This window comes from Rhinolophus sinicus, chromosome 17, assembly GCF_057876585.1.
Source record: "Rhinolophus sinicus isolate RSI-liver-muscle chromosome 17, RSI-T2T, whole genome shotgun sequence".
Classification (NCBI taxonomy): Eukaryota; Metazoa; Chordata; class Mammalia; order Chiroptera; family Rhinolophidae; genus Rhinolophus; species Rhinolophus sinicus.
The window spans coordinates 120,235,504-120,261,984 of NC_142517.1; the positions used below are offsets into that span (position 1 = coordinate 120,235,504).

Genomic DNA, 26,481 nt, shown 5'->3' on the forward strand with positions numbered 1-26,481 from the left:
TCCCTATATGTCAACATTGAATAATTGGCATTTGAAATTAAAAACACGATGCCATTTATATTAGCCTCTAAAAATAAAATATTTAGGTATAAGTGTAAAAGAAAAGTCTATATGAAAAATACTACAAAACTCTGATGAAAGAAATCAAATAAAGTCTAAATAAATGGAGAGATATTCCATGTTCATTGCTAGAAAGACTTGATATTGTTAGGATGCTATTTCTTCCCAATTTTATCTATAAATTCAATACATACCCAATAAATATCCCAGCAGTTATTTTATAGATATTGGCACTGATTCTAAAGTTTATATGGAGAGAAAAAAGATGCAGAATAGCTGACAATACTAACTGAAGGAGAACAAAGTTGGAGAACTGACACTGCCCAACTTAAGGATTTACTATAAAGTTACAGTAAGCAAGGCAGTGTGTACTGTTGAAAAATGGACAAATAGATCAATGGAACGGAATGGGGAGCCCAGAAATAGAGCCACACAAACATAGTCAACTGGTCTTTGACAAAGGACCAAAGACAATTCAATGTAGCAAGCATAGTCTATATAACAATTGGTGCTGCAACAAATGAACGTGCATATTTTAAAAAGAAAAATCTAGATCCAGGCCTTACACCTTTCACAAATGTTAACTCAGAATGGATTACAGACCTAATTCAAAATGCAGAACCATAAGACTTCTAGAAGATAACATAGGTGAAATTCAAAGTGCCCTCGGTGTGGCGATGAGTTTTTAGATACAACACCAAAGTCATGACAGAAAACATTGTTAAGTTGTACTTTATTATTAATAAAATTGAAAACTTCTGCTCTGTGAAAGACATTGTCAAAAGAACAAAAAGATAAGACACAAACTGGGAGAAAATCTTTGCAAAACATGTCTGATAAAGGAGTTGGATCCAAAATACGAAGAACTCTTAAAACTCACCCATAACAAACAACTCGATTGTTAACAACAACAAAAAACTAGGCAAATAACCTGGACAGACCTCTGAGCAAAGAAAGTTTACATATAGCAGATATGCATATGAAAAGATGCTCAACATCATGTGTCATTCGTGAATTGTAAGTTAAAAAGACAATGAAATACTGCACACATTTTAGAATTACTAAAATAAAAAAATAAAATATATGACAATACCAAATGCTGGCAAAAATGTAGCATAAAGAAATTTTCATTCATCGCTATTGGCAATGCAAAATCGTAAAACCAATTTGGAAGACGGTATGTCAGTTTCTCACAAAACTAAACATAGTCTTACCATATAATACAGCTCTCCTCTATGTTTACAATTTGAGTTGAAAACTCATGCCCACACGGATTCTGCACACAAATGTTTATAGCAACTTTATTCATAATTGCCAAAAACTGTAAGTAACTAAGATATTCTTTAATAGGTGAATGAATAAACAAACTCTGATACATCCAGACAATGGAATATTATTGAACAATAAAAAGAAATGAGATATCAACCCATGAAAAGATATGGTGGAAACTTAAATGCATATTGCTAAGTGAAAACAGCCAACCTGAAAAGACTACATACTATTAGGTTGGTGCAAAAGTAATTGTGGTTTTGCAATTATTTTTAACCTTTAAACTGCAATTACTTTTTCACCAACCTAATATACGATTCCATGTACGTGCATATTACATTCTGGAAAAGGAAAACTACAGAGACAAAATAGATCTGTGGTTGTCAGAAGTTCAGGGGTAATAAATAGGTGGACCACGGGGGATTTTTAGGGCAGTGAAACTATTCTTTGTGGTAATGGATACATAACGTTATTCATTTGTCAAAACCTGTAAAACTCTACAACAGAAAGTCAACTTTGATGTAAACTATGAACTTGAATTAATAATGTACCAATGTTGGTTAATCAATTGGAAAATATGTACCTCACTAACGCAAAATGTTAGCAACAGGGGAAACTGCACGTGCAGGGGCAGGGGTACATAGAACTAATTTTATTATTTGCTAAATTTTTCTGTAAATCTTTAACTGCTCTTTAAAAAGTAACCTACTAATTTTTTAAAGATCACTTTTTTCATTTCACTTTATAATGTATACATTATAACGTCTAACAATTAAGTTCACGAGCCTGTTGCAACCATTTTGCTAACCTTTTTTTGATATCAGAGGGATTATTCATTATGAATTTGTACCAACTGGACAAATAGTTAACCAAGTTTACTATTTGGAAGTGCTGAAAAGGTTGAGTAAAAAATTAGACGAAAACGACCTGAACTTTTTGCCAACAATTCATGACTCTTGCATTACGACAATGCACCAGCTCACATGGCACTGTCTATGAGGGAGTTTTTAGCCAGTAAACAAATAACTGTATTGGAACACCCTCCCTACTCACCTGAGTTGGCCCCCAATTACTTCTTTCTTACCCGAAGATAAAGGAAATATTGAAAGGAAGACATTTTGATGACATTCAGGACATCAAGAGTAATACGACAGCTCTGATGGCCATTCCAGAAAAAGAGTTCGAAAATTGCTTTGAAAGGTGGACTAGGCGCTGGCATCAGTGCACAGCTTCCCAAGGGGAGTGCTTTGAAGGTGACCATAGTGATATTCAGCAATGAGGGATGTAGCACTTTTTCTAGGATGGGTTCGCGAACTTAATTGTCATACCTTATGTACAAGTAAGCTTTTTTTGTCCCTTAAAATAATGCCTTTGAAGCTTGACTCTTATTCTAGTTGAGCTGCTGTCAGACTTACACGGCGTCTTTGGACGCCTCCCAGCATTAGCACGTCTCCTTGTGAGTGTCTTTGACTTTGAAGAGCAGCTTCCAGTTTATCTGAACCAAAACTAACAAATATCATCGCTGGTTATATTTATATCTATATATCAATATAGATATAGACATATCTATACATATTTCTCTACATCTCTCTATATAGATATATAATAAAAAGAAGACCTATAAATGTGGCCTATAAATTAAATCTACAAACAATATGCCAAGTTGAGATGAGATGGAAAATCATTTCAAAAAGGGCCATGTCACTACAATATAGTTGTAGCCTCTATATCTGGATTTCCCCCTAAATAGAAATAGCTTTGTATTATTTTTCTGATTGTCATTTAAAATATATTCAGGGGGAAAGAAATCAGTTTAATCCTACTGCCAAAATAAAAAAAGGCACTTTTCAGTCTAATCACTGCTCCTTTGAAGGTGACACGTACTCTTTCTCTAGCTGCCTTTAGGATTCGCTCTGTTTTCTTACCAGTTTTCCTGTGATGTGTTTAGGCATAGGTTATTTATAGCATTTGTTTTGTTTAAGGTTTATAGCACTTACTCAAACTGTGACGATATCTTTTTTCACTGGGGGAAAATTACTGGCCATGATTTTTTCAAGTATGTCTTTTACCCCATTGAAGTCTCTTCTCCCTCTGGGACTCCAATTATAACTCTTTATCTATTTTCACCATGCCTCATATATTTCATATGCTTTTTTCTGTATTTTGCATCCTTTTTACTCTCCATGCTTCAATCTATCCATTTTCTACTGACCTGATTTCCAGCTTAATTCTGATGTAAGTTTGTCTGCTGTGAAACTCATCTATTCAGTTCTTAATAGGCTATTGTATTTTTATTTCTAGAATGTTCATACAATATTTTTTATAGTTTCCTGATAAAATTCTCCAGTTATCAGCTAATTCCTTTGATATATTGTTATAGTGTTCATTATTAAAGAGTTCATAGAGTCTAATAAATCCAATACCTGAATTTTCTGTGGGTCTGTTTGTTTCTGCAGGTCTGATTTGTCATTTTGGAAATGTTTAACTGGATTATAACTAGCATACGGTAAACTGCACAAATCTTAAATGTGCAACCCTTCTGGGTATATTGATTAATAGTTATCAACAGTATTTAAAAAGTCTTAACAAATTAGTAAGAATAGAGAGAATCCCCACAAAGGATTCTAGACAAAGGATCTAAATAGACAAAGGATCTAAACACGTGATTCACAAAGAGGACACATACATGCTATACAAGAATAGATCTGATAGATGTGCAGGCTCACAGTTAATCAAGAAAATGCAAATCAAAATAGTGATAAGATGCCATTTTTCATACAGAACAATAAAAGTTACAAATTAATACAATATATCATTGATCTAGGCTGGTGAAACTGAGACTTTCATATCGGTGAGAGCGGGAATGAAAATTGTTAATTGGCGGGTATCTCTCTCTGTGTTTCAAATTTATCTGCACTTTGACTTGACTCAGCAATTCCATTGTTAAGACTCTGTCATTCAGAAATTTTCAAAAAAGCAAACAAAGATATATTAGCTAATAATATCAACATTTGTTGACAACTCACAATTTGCCAAAACTGTTCTTAGTGCCTTATGCATATTAACTCAGATAATTTTCGAAATAACATTGAATTGATGGATATATCCCAGTCTGAATGGTAACTGAAGTAGGAAACTAAAGTTAAAAAAGGAAAATAGTGCTTGTTTTTGCCTCAAACACTAGGTAGAAGAGGCATTTTGAAAATGGCTGAATGGAGGAGACCAGGCATAGGTCAGAAAGTGTTGCCCAGGTATGTCGAGGGGCTATAACATGGAACCAGGTGGATAAAGCCACAGGCATGGGCAGTCGAGGCCCCTAAAAATTTGATCCCCATGGGAGAAGATTTGGCTACCTCCACACCATTATTTTCAATCATCACCATGTCTGTATGCTCCACTCTACCAACTGCTATGGGCTGAGGGAGGACTCTAAGACTTAGACATACTCTCTGTCAGGGTCTGGACATCTTGTGGGAACACTGTGCACTGAGCCCCAGCCTCTCAGAGAAGGAGCCCTGCCCAGACATCAGGTAGCACCTACAGTACAGCACTATGGAGAGATTTCCTGTCAAGTGTTTCTCCCCACTGCTTGTCTCTGCCCTTCTTGAGGGCAATTCTATATCCAATTGATGTGTGTATCCTGCATGCCTAGCACAGTGTCTTGCTCACAGTGGACAACTAGTGAGCAGCTACTGAATAAATGAATGATTGGCTCCATGGGTGGGTAAATGAAAAGGTGAGTGGGTGGATGGATGGGAGGGCAAGTGAATAGCTCACATCTGTAATAGTATTAACCCTTTCCTTATTAAATGTGGATAAAAGAGTTGCACTGGATTATGTCTAAATGTTACTCCCCTCCCTGCAAATATTTCTACATTCTGATGCAGCGTATTTCTACCCTTCAAGATTGCAATTTTGGAAATTTATGTCCACCCTTTAAGCTTCACCAGTGCAGGGTAAACTATAATTAAAATGGTGCTGTTCTCTTTAACTGCTTTTTCTTTTTTTCAAAGCAGAAAGATCTTTCACACTGATTGTTTCATGTTTCTGAGAAAAACACTAACAGCTTCAGGAATGAATACAGAGTATCCATCCACTGTCATATTACGTCATACCTGCAAATAAAATATATGTCATGGTTATTATTTTTTATTGTTGCCATATTCAATGAAATCCTGATGTTTCAGACTTTCATTGCCAGCAATTCTCAGCACAGTCATATACAGCTGAATCAAGGCATCGAGATGGAATAGGAAGAGCCAGTGAGGCTTCCAGCAGCGTGGCTTAGCTAAAGAAGCAGCAGCTCCCTGGGGTGAGCATTTCTCATAGTGGAGGACTGGAGGCCAAGAGGCCAAGCCAAATCATGCAAGCACATTCCAAGTCTCTGTTGGGATGAGGCTGAGGTCATGTCCACTCACATTCCATTGGCCAAAACAAATTTCAGGCTAAGCCCAGAATCCACAGGGCAGGCCTGTACACTGGTCTCCTGCTGGGGAAGGGAAGAGTAAGCATTTGTTGGATGATAATACAAGTTATCACAGGGGGTCATTCAAAAGTTAACCCCTGATGGGTAAAAAGAATAAGAAAAATGAGTCACTACTTTTTGAGTACCTCCTATGTCCCAGCTGCTTTACATATACTATTTTTAATTTTCACCACACATCTGTAAGGTGAGAGCTGTCATGCTCACATTATGTATGCGAAAGCTACAGATGAAAGAGAGACGATAACTAGTGCAATGTCACTAAGTCCACACCAAACATAGATGTCAAGCTAGTTCTAGCAGCCAATCTAATTGCCGGTGAGCGCTTTCAGTTTATTAGGGTACTCAGCCTCACTGGTCATCTTCTCTGATTTTGTACTTATTTATGTATGCGAATTAAGGCCACACTGAAATATTCCTACACAACAAACAGAGTAACGATATTTAAAAGACTCAAAATTACCAAGTGTTTGGAACTCCATACACTGCTGGTAGCAATGGAAATTGGCACTTTGGAAAACAATGTGACATCATCTAATAGAGCCAAATGCATGCTCTGTGATAACCCAGCAAGTCCATTCCTCCTGAATAGTGTGTGTGATGGCGATATCTGGTCTGACAATTAAGTGCGCGAACTTGTTGCAACGATGTTGCTAAACTTTTTTGATATCAGAGGGATTATTTATTATGAATTTCTATTAACTGGACAAACATTTGATCAAATTTACTATTTGGAAGTGCTGAAAAGGCTGAGTAAAAAAGTTACACGAAAACAACCTGAACTTTTCACCAACAATTCATGGCTCTTGCATCATGACAATGCACCAGCTCACATGGCACTGTCTATGAGGGAGTTTTTAGTCAGTGAGCAAACAGCTGTATTGAAACACCCTCCCTACTCACCTGATCTGGCCCCCAATGACTTCTTTCTTTACCCAAAGATAAAGGAAATATTGAAAGGAAGACATTTTGATGACATTCAGGACATCAAGGGTAATACGACGACAGCTCTGATGGCCATTCCAGAAAAAGAGTTCGAAAATTGCTTTGAAGGGTGGACTAGGCACTGGCATCAGTGCATAGCTTCCCAAAGGGAGTACTTCAAAGGTGACCATAGTGATATTCAGCAGTGAGGTATGTAGCACTTTTTCTAGGATGAGTTCACGAACTTAATTGTCTGAGTTTCATAGTGTCAATGTCAATGTAGACATAAACATAGATACAGATAGAGAAACAAAGAGCAATTAAAACAAAACATTTTCCACTTGAGGGGACTAAAGAGAAAGGAATGTTATTAGTGTAAGCCAGGCTTCTAAAAGAGCAAAGATATGAAGGTGACATTTAACAAAAAGTTATAGAATCCAGAGAAATTCGCTGGTAGGGCTGTGAGTTTTGCAGCACCTGTGGAAGGGTTTGGAGAGTCGGAAGGTAAGGGCGATAGACTCCCACAAGGGACTTAAGAGCTGCGTGGGTGAAAGGACTAGGAAGCTTGCATGCTGGGTGGTGACTCAAGTGAAAGGAATGTATTTTCTATGGTATATTGGAAAAAGATGGGGTAACATTTCTATTTAGAACCTCAGCTGGAATTGCCTGTGGGGTGGTGCTCAGGGCCACAGGGTACAAGGAGATCACAGAGATGGAGACGCCTCCCTGACACACACCCTTAAATCATGCTGTGGGCACAGCTGAGGCTGGGAGACTGAGCTTGTGTGTGTCTCTTTGGTACTGTCCATGTGCATTTTTTGGAAACAAAGTCAGAGACTTAAATAAATTGCTGCGAAATTTCATCTTGCTAAGTCAAGCCCATTTTCTCAGCCAGCTGAGGTCTTTTTAACGTTTTAGTTTTTGACTTGCCAACTTCAGACAATGTGTATTGACGTCCCCTATTGGTTACTCTTTATTTACCCCACGTAGTAAGGGCTTCAGCAGCACAGCATCCAGTTAGGTTAGGCCAAAGAAGGCCTCAGCATGAGACAGGTGGAGAAAGAAGTGGAGTAACCACTCCACAGCCTACCCTGCTGCCACCTTACCTCTGTGGCTCTGTGGAGCTGTGTTTCTCGAAAGCAACAGCTCTCAGGAGGTCCCCACAAAAGGCCCAGGCCCAGCTCTCAGAACATTGTCCCTACCCTGCTCTTTGAGACCTGACCACAGAGGCCATCCTAGGATGCAAGGGCCCAACCCCTCAAAACTTTCTGTACCTTCATTCCTTTTAATCATGTCACCACTGTCACCCCAGGACCCTAAATGATTCACCCTTGAAAGAAATGATGGTGTGTTAGCACTTGACATGACCACTTCCTTTCCCAGTGTTCTCCAAATGTGGGCGAGTCGTATTATATTTGGTTCTTCTCTCAGTTGATTGTCTGTGTAACTTCTAGCAAGGCACTTAGAGCAGACAACCTTGATGCCATCTACATCTCAATGCCCTCTGTGTGAAGAGAGAATATCAACATTCTTCCCCTTCCCTCCACATTTCTCCTCCTCCCACTCCCCCCGTCACCCATGGACCTGGACTTGCAAAATGTCAATGTCATCAATACCTGTAGTCAGTTCAGTGACTTTAATGGTCTATGTGTGTTTGTTTTCTATAGGCTTATTCTGAACCTCAATACCAATTAATAGTGATTGTGTGTGGTTGCTGTGGAGCTATTTCCACTGAAGGAAGAGCCCAGTGGTGTGGGAGGCTTGTATCTCCTGTTCTTAGGGTCTCCATTTCCCAAAGGAAAATGCCCCCATACACGTGGTGAAATGAATGATCTTTTCTCAAACTCCATCAGTGGCCCAAAATAAATGCCATATTTCAGTTAGCTTCATGTTCGGACCATGACTTGTTGTGTAGTTTTTTGCTTGTTTTTCTGGGGTTTTAGCCAACTTTTTTTTTTTCCCTTGTGGGGAAGCAGTGTATGCAGTCTCACCACATTTTCAGGTGTATCCAGTAGCTCAATTATCTTGTCTCCTGCAGCATATTATCCCTCCTGGAGTTCACCATCCTCCAGAACTAAAAGAAAGCCATGGAACCTCCCGGCCCTGCCCTCCAGCCACACCCACTGTCCCTGAGTCCTGGGGCTCTGCTGGCTAGGCATTCTCCCTTGTTCTGACAGATTTTATTCTCCAACAGCTTTCTTCTGTGTAAGAAGTAAACTTTTTGGGTCTTTACATTTCCAAAGACATCTTGATTCTTCTTTCACAGACAATTGATCTTTTAGCGAGGCATGATTTCAGGTTCAAAGTCAAAACTCCCTGGATTACATCACTCTCGTCTCCACATTCTGCATTTATGATGCGAGTTCTGATGCCCGTCTGACTTTCTCCTGTAGAGGGCACCTTGCCACCCTCCGCCACCCACCAGTCTCTGAAATCTTTATTATTGTTCTGAAATTACATAATATAGAGATAAACATTTTTAAAGTCATCCCTTTCAGTCTGAAGACCTGCATTCTTGATCTCTGACTGTTTCCTCCTCTTCCTCCTCTTTGTTTTTCTTTGTCTTCTGTATAACTTATATGTAACTTTTTTACCTTCTACTTTTTCTGTTTATTCTTTGAGGAATTCATACTAGTTGGACCTCCTATATCATCTCTCATTTTTTCTCTCTATTTTCTCTTGTTTTGTTCTCAGTCTAGGGGAATTTCTTAAGCTTTAACTTTGAACACTTTAATTAAATTTTCATTTCAGCCACTGCACTGTTTCAGGAATTCTTTCTTTTTATTTGCTTTTCTTTATCATAGCACACTACTCTTATTTTATAGTTTTAATATTTTCTCACATCTCTGAGCATATTAAAGTTCTGCCTCATTTCTTTGTTTAAGATCCCTTCTTAATTACTTCTGTTTCTTTCACTGAGGTTAGTTTTTCCTTTTGTTCACCTTGGTCCTTTTCTTCCATTTTCTGGTTCTTGTGCATCGCCTGGTTGTCATATATCATTGTCTATCAATGTTTAAAAATGAAAGACCAGGCTGAATATTCTAAAGGATTAGGAGGGATTTCCTCTTCTGTTGTCTGACTCCATCTGTTTCCTGATCAGCCTTTCCTCTGGGAGGAAAAACTCCAGCTGAGAGATCTATGTTTCTGGATTATGTGGTCTCTGCTTTAGGGTGCGTGGAAGAGGAGTTTCCTGACAGGCTATGGGCCCCCAATCCCAGAAAGAGGAGGGTTTTACTGACAGGCTCCTTCTGGCACTAGCACCCTCCGTTTTCTTAGAGTTTCTTAATTTTCTTAAAGGTTTCCACACGTTTTTGTCCCTAAGGACAAACTTCTGTGGCCAGCCTGACATTTTGTACCAAAGGTGGGGAAGGAGGGAGAAGTTGCCCTCATTTCACACAGCTAATTCCTTATCTTCATCGCTACTGCCAACCCCCGCCCTCCAACCTGCCTTCTCTGATCCCAGACCCCTGTGGCTCTGATAGTCTTAGTACCTACCCCCTACACACACACACACACACACACACACACACACACACACACACACACACACCAGTAGCCTCCCCTGGGCTTCCTCTGGCCTGCTGCCTCCATCTCTATGTTTCCTCCTCTCAACATACTCCACAGCCCACTCAGCTTCTCAGAATTCTTGAAATCTCAGACATTTTGAAGGACACGCTTAGAGCCTCTTCACTTTGTGAGCTTATTCCTTCCATTATCTACCCCTTTAATATAACTGTAATGGGCTATTGAAGGCAGAGAGTACAAAATATGTGAAGTCTATTGTCTTCAGCTATACACTTGAGGGAACTTATACATGAAAGAAATAGGTAAGCAGTCACCCATGTCCCTGTGGCCTTGGCATGACCATTCCCATCTGTAGGTGGACATAGTCACATCTAGTTGTGATCATGGCACACTATGTCTTTGTGTGTGTGTATTTCACATCATATTTTTACATTTTTTCCCCACAGTGCCATGAAGACTTTGCTTTATCATCTGAATGAATATGAGACTCCCAAGGGAACCTACACCATCCCCTGCATAGCACATAAGATGTAGGTGTCATTAACCCCATTTTGCACATGAGAAAATTTGAAAGCAAAGTCACAAGTGGTGAGCCAGGAGGGAGAAGCCATGTCAGCCACATTCCAAATCCTGCTTTCCTTGCTCATGAGATTGTTCTGAGGACTAAATGAGATCAAATATATGGAGCTCATAGCAAAAGTTTGCCAAATGTAATTACCATTCCAGGTCCCCCTCCTTCATCACAGAGCTACATACCCCAACTTCCTCCTTCCTCTTACAAAAAGGATAAAAGCCACAATGAAAGGTCTAAGAAAAAAGCCACCTCCTTCCCTTAGAGGGCTCAGAGCTCAGTTGGAGGCAGCTGGAGATGCAAATTTTAGTTCAGTTTCACACCAGCAACTTATTCCCAAAAGAAAAGGGCTGTAACCTAGACAAGGCCACCTGATAGTTCACTCTCTAATTGCTGAAAGACTTCCATTTCTACATTTTCTGATGGAAATGTTTCCTTGTGTCTTGGAGCGTCCAGCATGAAGAGCCCCACCACACTGAGCAGTAACACCAGGGCATCTACCAGGGACACTGGATCCGGCAGGGACACCAGGTTGCACAGGAGAGGTACCAAGGAGAATGAACTGGTAGCATTCCCCACAGTAGAGTTTTAGGGTTGGACAAACATCGTTCAAATTCTAGCTGTCACTAAGTACCTGTATGAGCATAAGCAATTACTTTACCTCTCTGTTCCTCAGTTTCCTTTTTTGTAAAATGAGGAACAGGGAAAAGGAAAACAAAACAAAACAAAGCAACACCTACCCTGTCATGTAATGCTGTGATGACAATAACCACATGTGGCAGGGACTAGCATAGCACCAGGCCTGGCACATTCCAAGTGCTCAAGAAACTGTCACTATCTGTATAATCCAACACCTGCTGTGATCCGTTTCTCTGGAAAATCACACATCTCCTAAAATATTGGAACCACCCAGGCTGACTAATATGCTGTGTTCTTTTTCTTGACTGATTCTTCTCTGCCTGAGATTCAAGCCGTCCCTTGCCCTGACATTTCTCTGCTGTCTCTCTCTTTCTCTCTCTCTCTTTCCTTCTTTCCTTTTTTGTGGTCGGAATCTTCCTCACTCTATTCCATGACAGGTTGGATTTTAGAGCTGTCAACAACACATAAGATTTTGCCTGTGGTCACTTCAAACTATTACAGACCACCTGGTGTTCCTGCTGGGTCTATATGCTATTCCTCTACCCTTAGGGATACCGTTGGTTAGGAAGCTTTCAGAGGCAGACCATTCTGGGTTCTTAAAGATCTGCCCCTGGAGGAGATGTGATCGTGAGTTAGAGGCCCAAGGCTGTAGCTCTGGCTCTCACAGTGTCATCAACCTTGGGCACCCTCCTCTGTGCCTGGCATGCTAAGAGCCAGCCAGCCTTTAACAAAATCTACAGGGAAGAGAGATCCAAGATGGTGGACTAGCTAAACACTGTGTCTGTGTCCTTCCATAAACACATTAAAATTACAACTAAACTGTATAATAACCAACCTGGAGAACCATCTAAAGTCTAGCTAAACAGAAGCCCTATGACTGAAAACATAAAGAAGAAGCTATGCCGAAACTGGTAGGAGGGGCTGAGTGGAATGGGCCCCAACCACCGTGTGGCAGCTGGGAATCAGGAGGGCTATCTTGGCCATAGAGGATTCCCCCCTCCTTGGAAGAGCAAAGATCCTCAGCCCCCCACATGAGGCTCCCCAGTCCAGAGTACCAGTGACAGGAAGAGGAGCCCCCACAACATCTGGCAGTGAAAAACAGTGGGGATTCCAACAATCCCGGTGGGATGAAAGGTTTCAGGAAACCCAGACATCCTCTTAAACACCCTGAGCACAGACTCAGTCACTCGCAGGCACTCACCTTGGACTCTGGCAGAGGGACAGTGACTCAGGAGGCATTGGAGACATAAAAGGGTACAGACTGAGGTATGTGGCTTCAGGGGAGGACTGGAGAACAGTCGCCATTTTCATTGTGTGAGCTTTTCCTCCCAAGCAGCTGGCACACAGTCGCCACATTTCCTATGTTGAGTCCATCCCTATAGGTCAAATCTGAATCTGATTGGTCTGGTGAGCAACACAGCTCTGCCCTGCTGACTCACGGGGACCCCACCCCACCCAACTCCCCCAATACCAGAGCCACTTTCTCTGTGAGCAGCCAACACTCTTTCTTGGAAAACAATCAGAGTCTGGCAGGCCCTCCACGGTCAGCAGCTGGCCTCTGTGTGCTCTGGGACTGTTGCTGAGTAGCTCCAGGCTCAGCACTGTCATCAACCAGAATTCACATTAACCTGGTGACCACAACTCTTCTCACTCTAGTGAGTCCCTGAGACCCTGCAATTTGCATACCACTCAAGGCTTTCTCAGTGGTTGAACCTCAACAGAGCCAGCATGTGGCAGCAAGCCTGGGGTGTCCTGGCTTTTTGTAGAGCTATCCCAAGCCCAGTAGTGGTGACAGCTGACTTCAGTTCACGGCAATGACTCTCCCACATGCCTCCAAGTTTAGCACAGGCAACTAACAACTGCAGAGAGCTTTGTAGCTCCTACCAGGTAGTCCCCATATAGTCACAGGCAGTGGCTGACCTGGACCAGCACCAGAGACCCTCCCAAGGCGGCCCAGAACCAACATACTTGAAGGTTGGCTTCAGACCACAGCAGAACATTGTCTAATTTGCCGCACAAGCTATATACACAAAGGATGATTTCAACAGGCACTAGAGCCCACTGGGGCAGATCTCAGTCAGTGGGGTAAGGCCGCCACACAGCATCCCATAAGCTGGCCAAACCCCACGACAAGTCAGTCTAAGGGTCAATCCCACCCACTGATGTGCCAAAAGCAATCAAGACTCAACTACAACAGAAGGGCACACACAACCCACACAAGGAACACTCCTGGAGCACCTAGAGCAGGTGACCAGGGAGATTGTGCCACTGGGCCGCTCAGGACACCTACTACATAAGGCTACCTGGGAGCCTGGGAGACATAGAAGATGTACCTACTATGTAGAAACAAACACAGAGAGGCAGTCAAAATGAGGACACAAAGAAATTTGTCCCAAATGAAAGAACAGGAGAAAAATCCAGAAAAAGAACTAAATGAAATGGAAGTAAGCAACCTACCAGATACAGAATTCAAAACAATGGTTATGAGGATGCTTAAGGAACTTAGTGAGAACTTCAACAAAGAGATAGCAAGTATAAACAGGACATAGAAACAATGAAAAATAACCAGTCAGAAGTGAAGAATACAGTAACTGAAATGAAGAATGCACTAGAAGGAATCAACAGCAGAGTAGCTAAAGCAAAGGATCAAATTAAAAATTTGGACAACAAGGTAGCAGAAAATACCCAATCAGAACAGCAAAAAGAAAAAGAGAATCAAAAAAATAAAATAAAATAAAGAGAGAGAAGGACTTAAGAGACCTCTGGGACAACATCAAGCATAAAAACATTCACATCATAGGGGTACCAGAAGGAGAAGAGAAAGAGCAAAAGATTGAGAATCTATTTGAAGAAACAATGACTGAAAACATTCCTAACGTGGCAAAGGAAATAGACATAAAAGTCCAGGAAGCTCAAAGAGTCCCAAACAGGCCCGCAGCTAGACACATTATAATTAAAATGGCAAAGGTTGAAGACAAAGAGAGAATCTTAAAAGCAGCTACAGAAAGGCAACTAGTCACTTATAAGGGACTTCCCATAAGACTGTCAGCTGATTTCTCAACAGACACTTTACAGGTCAGAAGGGATTGGCACAAAATATTCAACGTGATGAAAAACAAGGACCTACAACCAAGACTACTCTACCCAGCAACGTTATCATATAGAATTGAAGGACAGGTAGAGCTTCCCAAACAACAAAAAGCTAAAGGAAGGAGTCAATCTCAAACAAACCAGTATTACAAGGACTGTTAGAGGGACTTCTTTAAGATGGAAAATAATCAAAATTATGAATAATAAAATGGTAATAGCTACATATCTATCAACAATTACTTCCAGTGTAAGTGGATTAAATGCTCCAATCAAAAGATATAGGGTGCCTGAATGGCTAAGAAAACAAAACCCTTACATATGCTGCCAACAAAAGACTCACTTCAGATTGAAAGACACACAGACGAAAAGTAAAGGGATGGAAAAAGAGAGTTCATGAAAATAGAAACAAAAATTAAAAATCTGGGTAGCAATGCTTACACTAAACAAAATAGGCTTTAAAACAAAGGCTATAAGAAGAGACAATGAAGGACCCAGTTATTCCACTTTAGAGTATTCATCCGAACAAACCCAAATGCTACTTCAAGGGGACCTGTGCATCCATATGTTCATTGCAGCATTGTTTACAATGGCCAAGATGTGGAGGCAACCTGGGTGTCCATCAATGGATGAATGGATAAAAAAGAGGTGGTACATATATACACTGGAATATTGTTCTGCCATGGAAGGGAATGGGTTCTTGTCATCTGCAGTGGCATGGATGGACCTGAAGGGAATTGTGCTGAGTGGACCAAGTCAGACAGAGAAAGACAGATACAATGTGATTTTGCTTATGTATGGAGTCTAAGTACAAAATTAACAGACAAAACAGAAATAAACTCAGAGATACAGAGAACATTTAGAGAATTGCCAGATGGGAGGAGGACTGGAGTGAATAAAAGGGAAGGGATTAAGAAGTACAAATTAGTTGTTACAAAGTAGTCATGTAGGGTACAGCATAAGGGATATAGTCAATAATATTCTAATAACTATGTGTGGTATCAGATGGGTACTAGATTTTTTGGGGTAATAGATGGGAGGGGATTGGGCGACAGGGTGAAAAAGGTGAAGGCATTAAAAAGTACAAATTGGTAGTTACAAAATAGTCATTGGGATGTAAAGTAAAGCATAGGTAATATAGTCAATAATACAGTAATAACTACGCATAGTGCCAGGTAGGTACTAGGCTAGTCAGGGGGATCACTTCTTAAATTATATAAATGTCTAACCGCTATGCTATAACACCAGAAATTAATATAAAATAATACTGAATGTCAAAAAAAAAAAAAAAAAAAAAAAGACTGGTCGGTGAGATCTATAATAAACATAAAACACTTCTTTTACAGATTTTGTTACCAATTTAAAGCAAAACATCAGAAATGGAATTCGTACCGTGTTTCCCCAAAAATAAGACCAGGTCTTATATTAATTTTTGCTCCAAAAGACGCATTAGGGCATATTTTCAGGAGATGTCTTATTTTTTCATGTACAACAATCTACATTTATTCAAATACAGTCATGTCATCGTCTTCTGGAACATCGTCATAAGGTACTAAATGCATCCGTTTGGCTAACGATCTTAACTGGGGCTTATTTTCAGGCTAGGTCTTATTATCAGCGAAACACAGTAAATGGTAAATTCAATATATGAAATATATTGAATTCATATGTATATATATATATATATATATATATATATATATATATATATATATATATGAAACAATGTGAAAAGTAATCTCAAGTTCTAATCCACAGAGAATCAACGGGATTCCAGGTCTGGGTCCAAAAATATGTAAGAGGAACTGGATCATCTCAATTAACAAAAAAGCAAGGCAACTACTGAGGTCAATCAAAAGGACTTAAGAATCAACTACAGGAGCTTTTACTAACCATATTAACTTAAGCATAGTGGTACTCAACAAGCAATCAAATCAACCAATAAAAAACTCAGTGATTAGGTTTTGAGGTTACCAGGCAACCAAAGTATTTTGAAAACTTGAAAGGAAATAATTCAAGCATCTATCCTACTTTTCCTCTACAGGAATTGTAATTAAGTGTAGAAGATAGTAGATCAATGCCTTGTGATAAATGTGTGTGGGGAGAGGAGGTGGGGTGGGGGGACGATGGTTGATGAGAGTAAGTTTTACTTTCGAGAAGATTTTCAGCTGGTAGATAAAGTATGATAAACCTAGAATACCACCACTTTGTAAACCCTAATGAAATAATGGATCTCAATAATGATCAATAAATCATGATTAGAGGAAGCCAGTCATGAAAAGAATGTTCTGAAGCAAATATAGAAAATTGAATACTGATTAGATATTTGATATATAAAGAAATTAATGCTATTTTTTTAGATGGGATAATAGTAATGGTGATTTGTCAAAACAAAATGTCCTTAACCTTTAACAATGCATACTCAAACATTTACAAGTGAAATAATATGATGCAGAGGTTTGTTTTTAAATAATTTGAGATAGTAGAAAGAGATTAGGCAAGTGAATGAAACAAGATTAACCATTTTGGTGATAATTACTGAGGGTGGGTAATGTGTACTGAGGGGTTTATTATACAGTTCTTTCTATTTTATAAAATGTATGTTTGAAGTTTCCTGTAATAAAGATAACAAAATAAAAAAGCAAAATCTAGAGGGAAGAGGGCCCAGCCGCTCAGTCCTAGCAAGAAACATTAGGTCTGCTGCCCCTCAGCTCTCAAACAACCTCACTTTTAGATTCTCCTCAGAAAGATCTGCATGCTGCTGGGAAAGGGCAGAGGTTTCTGCCCAAGGCTTTCAGAGCCCATGCCACGGTTCTCTCCTTGCTTCCTTGGACCCCATCTTCCCCCTCCTCACCCACAGCTTGTGACTGCCTATTTCCTCTCTCTACTCCTCTTAAAATATGCATAGCCACAGTTTGGTTTTCTTAAAAGCTGCCAACTTGCCAAACAGATAAGTCAAACTATGTTTCTGTGCTAATGCACAAGAATGGGGAAAAGGCCCAAGAAGAATATATTTGCAATACACGTGAAAAGGTGTTGTTGTCTTTTGTGTATAAAGAGTTCAAATAAATCAATTAGGAAAATATTAACCACCCCTCTGAATGAGGAAAGAGCATGAACAAAATATTTACCTAAAAGAACATGCAGTTTATAAATAAGCATGTGACAGTGTATTCAGCCTCACTAGTAACCAAGAAAATGCAAACTCGAATAAATACAAGTGTTTGTCATCAACAGAATTATTACTGAATTAAAATCTAATTCTTAATTCTGGCAAGCGGCTCCGAGATGAGCACTGGTACATCTCATCACTGATTGGAGAGAATATAAATTGTTGCAGCCACAACCTGTGAATGCACTCACGCCTTAAACACACTCCTAACCTTTGATCTAGTAATTCCATTGTTGGAAGATGAGCTAAGAAAAAAATATGAAATGCAGATATGTATGTTCACATGGCTTATCACAGCACTATTTAACTAGCAAAGAGAAGGAAACAACTTAGTAATTAAAACAAATTAAAGAGCTTTTATACTTTCATATGGGAAAATGGTTGTGAAATGAAGTTTAGTAGCAAAACCTCAACACTTAAAATCATACATTTGGTTAAATCTCAGTAGTATAAAGCAAATGTCCAAAATGCACAAAACAGACTAGAAATAAACATACCTTAATTTACTAGAAATCATAACCAGTTGTTAGGGTTTGGAGTTTTTCTTCTCTCCAGCCTAATTTTTTTACACAAAGAGCATCAATTACTTTGACGAAGGTCAAGACTTTTAATTAGAAATTTTAGAGGACCCAAGTGAAATGTACCCGCATCAACCTGCAAGAACTCACAGCCAGGAGACAGAAACTGCAACAGGGACTCCAAGCCTCCTCCCCAGAAGGGGGCAGCACTGAGTGTGTTAGTTTGGGGAGAGATAAAAGGGGGTAAGGGCACCCTCCCATGGGCAGCTCCTGCCCTATATAGTGCTGGAAAGGAGGAGGAAGTTCCCCTCCCAGACTCCATCACACCCACTCACACCTTGGAGGGCTCCGCAGCTTACATCTGCAGTGACCTACAGGCAACACACAGCCTTCCAGAGCACAGTCCCAATCCTGGCTGCACTGCCTTGGACAAGTTCTGTCACTGCTCCCAACCTCAGTTTCCTCACCTTTAAAATGGGCCTTTGACAATATCCTCTCTGAGAGTATTTATGGGAATTAAATGAGATAACAGTTTTATTATTACAAGATATACAAGGTCTGAAAATGAAGTTCGCGAACTCGCCATCATGTGCTTCATTGGCAGCACTGTACAAACAGCTCGGCAAGGTTTCCTAACCTTGGTCTATTAGTGTCTCACAGATGTGTTCACGTCGACGTGTGGCGGTGTCTTGCTGAGTGGCGTTCATTATTGTTGTTGCATGTTATTGTGTGCCGTCGCGAGAATGTCTGAGCTTAAATTAGAGCAACGAACAAACATTAAATTCCTTGTTAAATTTGGCAAGAGTGTAAGTGAAATCAGAGACATGCTAGTCCCAGTTAATGGGGATAATGCCATGAATAAAACGGCAGCGTACAAATGGATTAAAAGTTTTTCTGAGGGGAGAGAACGAGTCACTGATGAAGAGATCAGAGCGGTCAGTAACAAGCAGAACTGACAAAAACACTGCAAAAATTCATCGAAATGCACGTGAAAATCATCGGCTGACTGTGAGAAGCATAGCAGACCAAGTAAACATCAATAGAGAAACAGGAAATCTTAACTGAAAATACTGGCATGAGAAAGGTGTGTGCAAAAATGGTCCTGAAGGAGCTAACGAATGAACAAATGCAAAGGAGAATCGAAGTTTGCCAAGACTTTTTGGAGAGGCAAGACGATGTTTTGGGCCATGTTTTCACTGTTGATGAAAAATGGGTGTACCAATACGACCCTGAAACAAAGCATCAAAGTGCACAATGGAAGTCAATCAATTCTCTATGACAAAAAACATTCCATCAGTCCAAATCAAGAGTCAAAACAATGTTGTTAACCTTTTTTGATACCAGAGGGATTATTCATTATGAATTTGTACTCACTGGACAAACAGTTAACCAAGTTTACTATTTGGAAGTGCTGAAAAGGCTGAATGAAAAAGTTAGATGAAATGACCTGAACTTTTCTCCAACAATTCATGGCTCTTGCATCATGACAATACACTAGCTCATAGGACACTGTCTGTGAGGAAGTTTTTAGCCAATAAACAAGTAACTGTATTGGAACACCCTCCCTACTCACCTGATCTGGCCCCCGATGACTTCCTTCTTTACCTGAAGATAAAGGAAATATTGAAAGGAAGACATTTTGATGTCATTCAGGACATCAAGGGTAATACGATGACAGCTCTAATGGCCATTCCAGAGAAAGAGTTCCAAAATTGCTTTGAAGGGTGGACTAGGTGCTGGAGTTGGAGCATAGCTTCCCAAGGGGAGTACTTCCAAGGTGATTGTAGTGATACTCAGCGATGAATTATGTAGCACTTTTTCTAGGATGAGTTCACTAACTTAATTGGCAAACCTGGTTGTTGAATTCTTTCTACTCCATTAATAAATATCCAACATGTAAACACACTAATAGTACATTTCTGTGACTTAATAACAGAATCTAATTTTTCATGTAATTATTTTACCTTCTTAAAATAGCCCTCATTTCTTTAAAATTAGACATTTCTTCCATGGTCAATCTTCTAAACTACATCAAATGTTTCCCTGCTAGCTAAATGACTACTCATTATTAAACATTATTTACCTTCCTTTCAGAATGGCCTGGGGCTCTTACTGTAAACCAGGGGTGCCCCTGTGGAGGGAGAGGACCAATATTATGATATCATTAAGTCCAATGTGCTGGGTAAGACATCGTATTATCTCATTAATTATTAGCTATCTAATGTGTTACTAACAACAATCTAATTTTGCAGATTGCTCCAATTTCATAGATGAAAAAATGGAGCCTCAGAGAAGTTAAGTAAAATGCTGAAAGCTACCCAGCTGGAACACAGTGAAGACGCAAACCCAGACGGAACTCCAACACCTTGGCTCCTTGACTGCCCTGGTACCGTCACACCCTCCTCTCATGGCCAGAGCCCAAATGCTTTGGTGTATAATAAATGCTACTTTGCTCTTATATCTGACCTTTATAGTTTGTCAAGCTTTCTACCCTGGCTGTTTAGTTAGTTCGTTAATGTGTTTTTTGGCTTGCTCTCTATAAGGAATTCTTATTATGTTGTAGTGCTTTTAACCTGTCCTAGTCCGAGAAATTAAATAAGCGAATGTCTTATGATTATGTCTAAAGGCCAGTGGGCTATAATTGAGTCTCTGAGAAGTCCTCCTATAAGTGAGGTATGACGACCTGTGGACTTGTTCTTTGGTCACCTGGAGGGTCTTTCAGCTTCCTTCCAGCTCCCAACTGCATTGCAGATAACTGAAGTTGTTTAATTTATGAACTCTGACACAACCGATACAGACCTATATGTATTACAGGCCTATGTGTATTATGTATTTGTATATGTGTTTGTACTCGTAGACGTATTTGTAATACAGACCTATATGTATTACAAAACAAAACATTAAACTCTTAGAGTAACTATTACTGGCGTCTATTAAATGGCTTTCCTGCCCACTGTTTAAAATTTTAGAGATGTTGCCTCTGTAAAACTCTGGAATGTATTCTTGTCTCCATGTTATAGACAAGGAAATCAAGACTCAAAAGTGTCCACACCTAGCCAAAGACATTCTGCAAGTAGTTTACTTGAAGTCAACATGTACTGGCCAGTATGAAAGTTTTACTGAAGACTTCCAAGCAATGTGAGGTTCTTCATCATTGAACTAAAGAGAATTATGAAACTTTTTCCTGTGTCACACAGGCAGCCCTAATAAAGAATGATGCCTGGAATGGGTCCAGCCCCTGTGGAGCCAGCAGGGCGCCTGCATCACACACCTCCAGGGGGCAGCCTCTTACTCTATTCAGTGTGGATTCTACTACCATCTGTATACACTATGTGCAGACAGCTAGCAAGGTGCCCTGGGACTGCAACAAAGCAGCCTTATTGGGAGAAAGGAAGGGGGTTGTGTGGTTCGGCAATGAACTGAGGACTGTCAGGTAAACCACAATGGAAAGCCCCACAGGGAGAATCAGTCATCAGATTTGGCAAGTAAGGGGTGTCTCCTGGGGCTGCGATTTAATACAAGGGTGAAATGGTCTCAGCTCCCTGCCTTTCTGGGGTGGGGGTTATAATGCTACATTTAACACAACATTCCTTGTGGGGGATGTGGGTAGACTCCATTTAAATAACCAGAGTGTCAAAATAAAAGTCCAGTGTTTAGTTGTCTAAGTAAAGTGAATTCTCCAGAAACTCCACTACGTCTGGAAGCCTCAGACAAAAGTGATCCAAATAAATCGCATGGCCTTTGTCCAGAAATCCTTTTTTCTAAGAATCTTTCCCAAACATTAGCCTGTGAATTTGGACAGCGCCCCTGAGGGGCCAGCAAGGGAGGAACTCTTCTCAGGCCACAAATGCCCTGGACTCTGAGAGGCCACACCACTTGAGTGGCAGAGCAGCCAGCCAAGACTCAAACGCAGGTCTGTCCCTACTTGGTGACCGTCCCAGACACTGCCTGTGCAGGCCTTCATGTCACATCTGGGAGTTTTTCAGTCTTATACACAGGGGAATTCTCAACCACAACCTCTGTATCTGGTAACTGCAGATGGATGCAGAAACATTAGTTAGAAAAATGTGATTCTTGCGCAGGAAAGTTGGAGCACGGAAGAGTTCAGATGTGGGCGGGTGTGTGTTTAAAAAAAAAAGGGTGGAACCCCCACCACCACCAGCCAAGTCTGCAGAAAAAAATACATGAAGTCTGCCTATCTGGGGCCGGAGCCCCTCCCCTAGGCCCGCGCGGAGGAGTGTGACCCAGGGGCCGTTTCCTCCCGCCGGTGAGGATCAGGAGCAGGCCCGTGTGACCCTCGCACAGATCCGCCGGCCCCTCGGCCCCTGCTGGGCCGCGCCCGGCACCGTTGGCGATGAGCAGCCCCGACGCAACGTCGCCAACCACCCACCGTGAGTACCAGGCGCGGGGAGGGATCCGCGGGGCCGGGTCCAACTCCAGGCCCCGACAGACAGGGATGCAGGGGCCGAGCCGCGGCCAAGGACACGGGGCTGTGGCCGTGTCCTGCCTCTGTGGATGAAGTGCCCGCGGGGCTCAGGCCATGATACTGGTGCTGTCCCAGGGCCCGCGGTGCCTCGGTTGGGCGGGGTTCCCTTCTGGCGGCGGGAGGCACCCTGCGCCCCCTCCGCTGACCCTGGTGCGCGGGGCTCCCCGCCCTGCGCCAGACCCTGGAGCGCAGTTTGTGCCTGGAGAGGCCTGAAGGCACCCCCGCCCTCGCGTCTGCTCGCTGTTTATTTGCGTGCTGGTCGAGAAGTATCTGTGGCAAGAACTTTCTCTTAGAATAAATAAAGGACCTACAACTCGGAGGAGAGGCAGAGCGTTAAGCAGCCCGGAAAGAACTTCACAAGCTGTTTCCAGGCCGCCTGGGCAGGGAGGACGGGGCGCATTCGGAGAAAACTCCGGGTCCACTCCACACTCCCTGTACTTGCTCTCACGTCCTGTCTGGTGTGGGACGGGAGACACCGATGGTGAAGGCAGCGCTCGCCTTCACCATTGGGGGTTTGTAATTCCTCAAGGCCTGTTTTCTTTCTTTTCGAAAGTTTTATTGCTGACAGGAAATCCCACACCCTGAGAGAGTCGTTGCAAGGATGTTCAGAAATATTGCTGCCCTCCTTCCACCACCCTTTTTCTGCCATTGGGCTTTGCAATGAAAACCTAAACTTTTACTTTAAAAAAGTAAGGAATATATATCCCTCTTTCCCCCAGCCTAGGCCAAGTCACTAGAAACCGGGAGAGAGGAGACAGGTTAAGTCTATAATGTAATCCTGTTAAGTAATTAATATGGTAATAATATGGGTATGGGAGACACCCACTGGTTTTAAAATCTAGGTGGTCGTGAGGCCTTGGGGGTGAGCATGGATGAGCACGGCGAGGTCTCTGTGTACCGTGTGCCTCTGTGTGCGCTGGGCTCAGCTGGGTCTGGGTATGCAGAGGCTGGCGTCACAGAGTGAGGACCTCCCTGCCTGCACTGAGCTCATGGGTGCCACTTACTAGCCAAGGACCTGAGGCGAGCCAGCCTCGCTTAGCTGCAGTTTCATCATCCACAAACTGGGAACAATAGGATATTCTCTCTGGTTGTGAAAATTCAGTGTGTATAAATGGTTCAGCACAGACGTGGACACATACTAAGTGCTAGATAAATGTCAGACATCTTTGTTCGTTTTCCATGAGATTGTGGATCTGTGAGCTCATGTGTGTTAATGTTTTTACATGTGTGTATCTGTGTGTGTGAGTCGACACACTAGTGAGCTCGTGTGTGGTGTGTGTATAGGGCCAGGGTTGAGGGGACAGAGCCGCTGCAGTCACTCTAATTCAGGCACTGAGGAGGGGCAGACCTGCAGCCATTCTCAGTCCAGAGAGGCTTGCTTGCCAGCCCCAGAGCCTGGCCACTGCCCCCTCCCCCAGCAGGATTCAAGTTTCAGACCTTGACCAATGACTACAAGCACCGCCCTTCCGGAACTAATGGGGATGCAGCCCTTATTTGCATACCATTCCAGATGACCCTTAGGACTTGATTTATGGCAGGATCTCTGCTGCGGGAGAACCATGGGGCCTGTTTGTGGCTGCTAACTCAGGCAGGATGTGTCAGTTTACATAGGTGTTCCTCAGAACCAGAGGGTAGAGAGGAGAGGACCTGGTTCTCCCTTGAGGCCAGGCCTGCCCTACCCTGCTGGGCTCAGCCGACTTCCATAAGCCCTAATGCCACAGTTTTTGCGAATGAGTCGTGCAGAAATCCATTGCCTTGCCCTTGGATAGAAGAGGTCAATGCTCAGTGAGGAGATGGCTAAGTTTGGGAGCTTTATATAGAATTTGCCACCTCTGACAGAGCAGATAGGATCGCATCAAGTGCCAGATGAAATTCCATCTCAGCCATTGCCCAGCCTCTTCAGATATCAGTGGAGTAGGGAATCATAGCATCTGGGCTTTCCAAGGTTGCCATGCTGCACAGTTATTTCTGGGCACTTGCAGTACGCCCTGGGAAAGAGGCCTGTGTATTGGCAGTGGGAGCACATCAGCCCATCTACCACGTGTAGGAAGAGGACCCTCACCAGCCTGGGCGGGGTGAGGAGAGGCTGGCAAATCAAGTCTGTTTGCCTCTTTGGGTGGCAGATGGCCTTCTGAAGCCCCAACCAAAACACCTTCTTAGAGACTGTGTCTAAGAAGTCACACAATGGGCCCAACAAGCACAGGCTAAAAACAAATTTTAACAATGAATGAAGAGTTAATAATCGGAAAGAGGAAGACACCTTCTGCCCATGTCAAGGGCAGTTACTTTATTGATGTATGAGAACCCTTCTAGAAATATTGTATGCATATACAATTACTTTTATTTTACAAAATGAAACTTATTCTATGTATTCTGCTTCATCTTGTTTTTTTCTTAAGAATATATCTTAAAGAGTATAACCTATCACTATATGTAGAGTAACTCCCCTTTCTCAGAGCTCCATACCTGAGATAAGACCTAACCAGAAGATAAGCCCAGGCATGATTTTTCAGGATGACATACCCTGAACATAAGCTCTAATGCATCTTTTGGAGCAAAAATTATTATGAGACCCGGTCTTATTTTCGGGACTTATTTTTGGTAGTATGGATTATGTGAATACGTGAATGAATTGGTTGTTTTCTTTAACCAATGCCTTCCTCGAATGGACATTTAGGTTGTATACAGTCTTTATTTGATTTTTTTCTAACCAGACACAGTGCTGCCTTGACAATCCTTGTACGTAGAGTTTTTACATGCATGTATTGTATACTTTTAGGATAAATCCCCCCTTTCCCCAGAATTTAACTTCTGGGACAGAGTGTGTGCATTTGAAATGTTAATAGATACTGAAAAATTGCCCACTAAAAGGTCACATGATTTCTAACACTCACCAACGAAAGTTGCCATTTTCCCACATCCTCACACTGTGCAGGGGTGAAGGGGTGTTGTTTTCATCTTGGCCACTCTGATGAGTAAAACACGTTGCAACTTTTGAGTGTGTCTCTGTTATTACAAATGAGGTTGTGCTGGTTTTCAGACCTCCAGAAGATAGTATTTCTATTTCTGGAAGAACCTCCTTCGGGCCTTTGCCGATTTCCGTCAGGTCCCTGCCCCCTATGAGGAAACATGCCCCAGAAATGAATGCCCATCCGTCCCTCATGACATGCTAGAGGCAGAGCCGGGACCAGAGTCCTGCACGTGTGGTGAAGTCAGCTCTGGGTCTGGTCCCGCCTCCGACACTTACAGGCCTTGGGGAGTACACAATGCCTCAGGGCCTCGGTTTTCTCATCTGTACGTGGGAGTAATAACAGCTAGTTCACAGGAATCACGTGATGAACAAGAGAATAAAGGTTTGGCACCATGCCCAGCAGTAGTGGTATCTGTGGCTGTTATTAACAGACTTTATCAGCCCAAACCTGGCCTGCAGGTGCTGGCAATCCCCTAGTCTCCCTTGCAGACAGCTGCTATTCTGTTTTTGATAATGTAACAACAGTGACAGCAGCAGCTCCTATGTGGCAAGCCTGTGGTGGGCCCTGAATGGGCCGTTGTTCATAGCCTGGTCTCACAAGCAGTTTCTTACCTGCTCTGCAGATGAACTGCTGGATGCTCAGGGGTGTGCCCTACCGGTAGTAAGTATGCCCAAGTAGTAAGGCCACAGCCAGGCTGCAGACTCCAGAGCCACAAAGGCCAAGCTGAGAGGGGCTTTAGGGTGCATGTGGGCCTGCTGTCCCTGTGTGCCAGGTG

General features: G+C 41.9%; 1 protein-coding gene and 1 long non-coding RNA gene across 3 annotated transcripts in view; one reads left to right on the forward strand and one right to left on the reverse strand.

Annotated features, from left to right (window-relative positions):
- The window catches only part of LOC141572118 (uncharacterized), a 116,123-nt gene that overhangs the window by 26,996 nt on the left and 62,646 nt on the right, over positions 1–26,481 (reverse strand). The gene's annotated exons all lie outside the window — the stretch shown is intronic.
- GYPC (glycophorin C (Gerbich blood group)) overlaps positions 22,128–26,481 on the forward strand; it is a 44,670-nt gene continuing 40,316 nt past the window's right edge. Inside the window, exon 1 of one of the 2 annotated variants that reach the window (XM_074334953.2) lies at positions 22,128–22,639. Coding sequence is in view for 1 of the 2 variants with exons in the window: in XM_019749094.3 (XP_019604653.2) it covers positions 22,603–22,639 (37 nt within the window). In the remaining variant the exon portion in view is untranslated. The remainder of the gene's footprint in view (positions 22,640–26,481) is intronic. The other variant, XM_019749094.3, reaches the window with a different exon arrangement.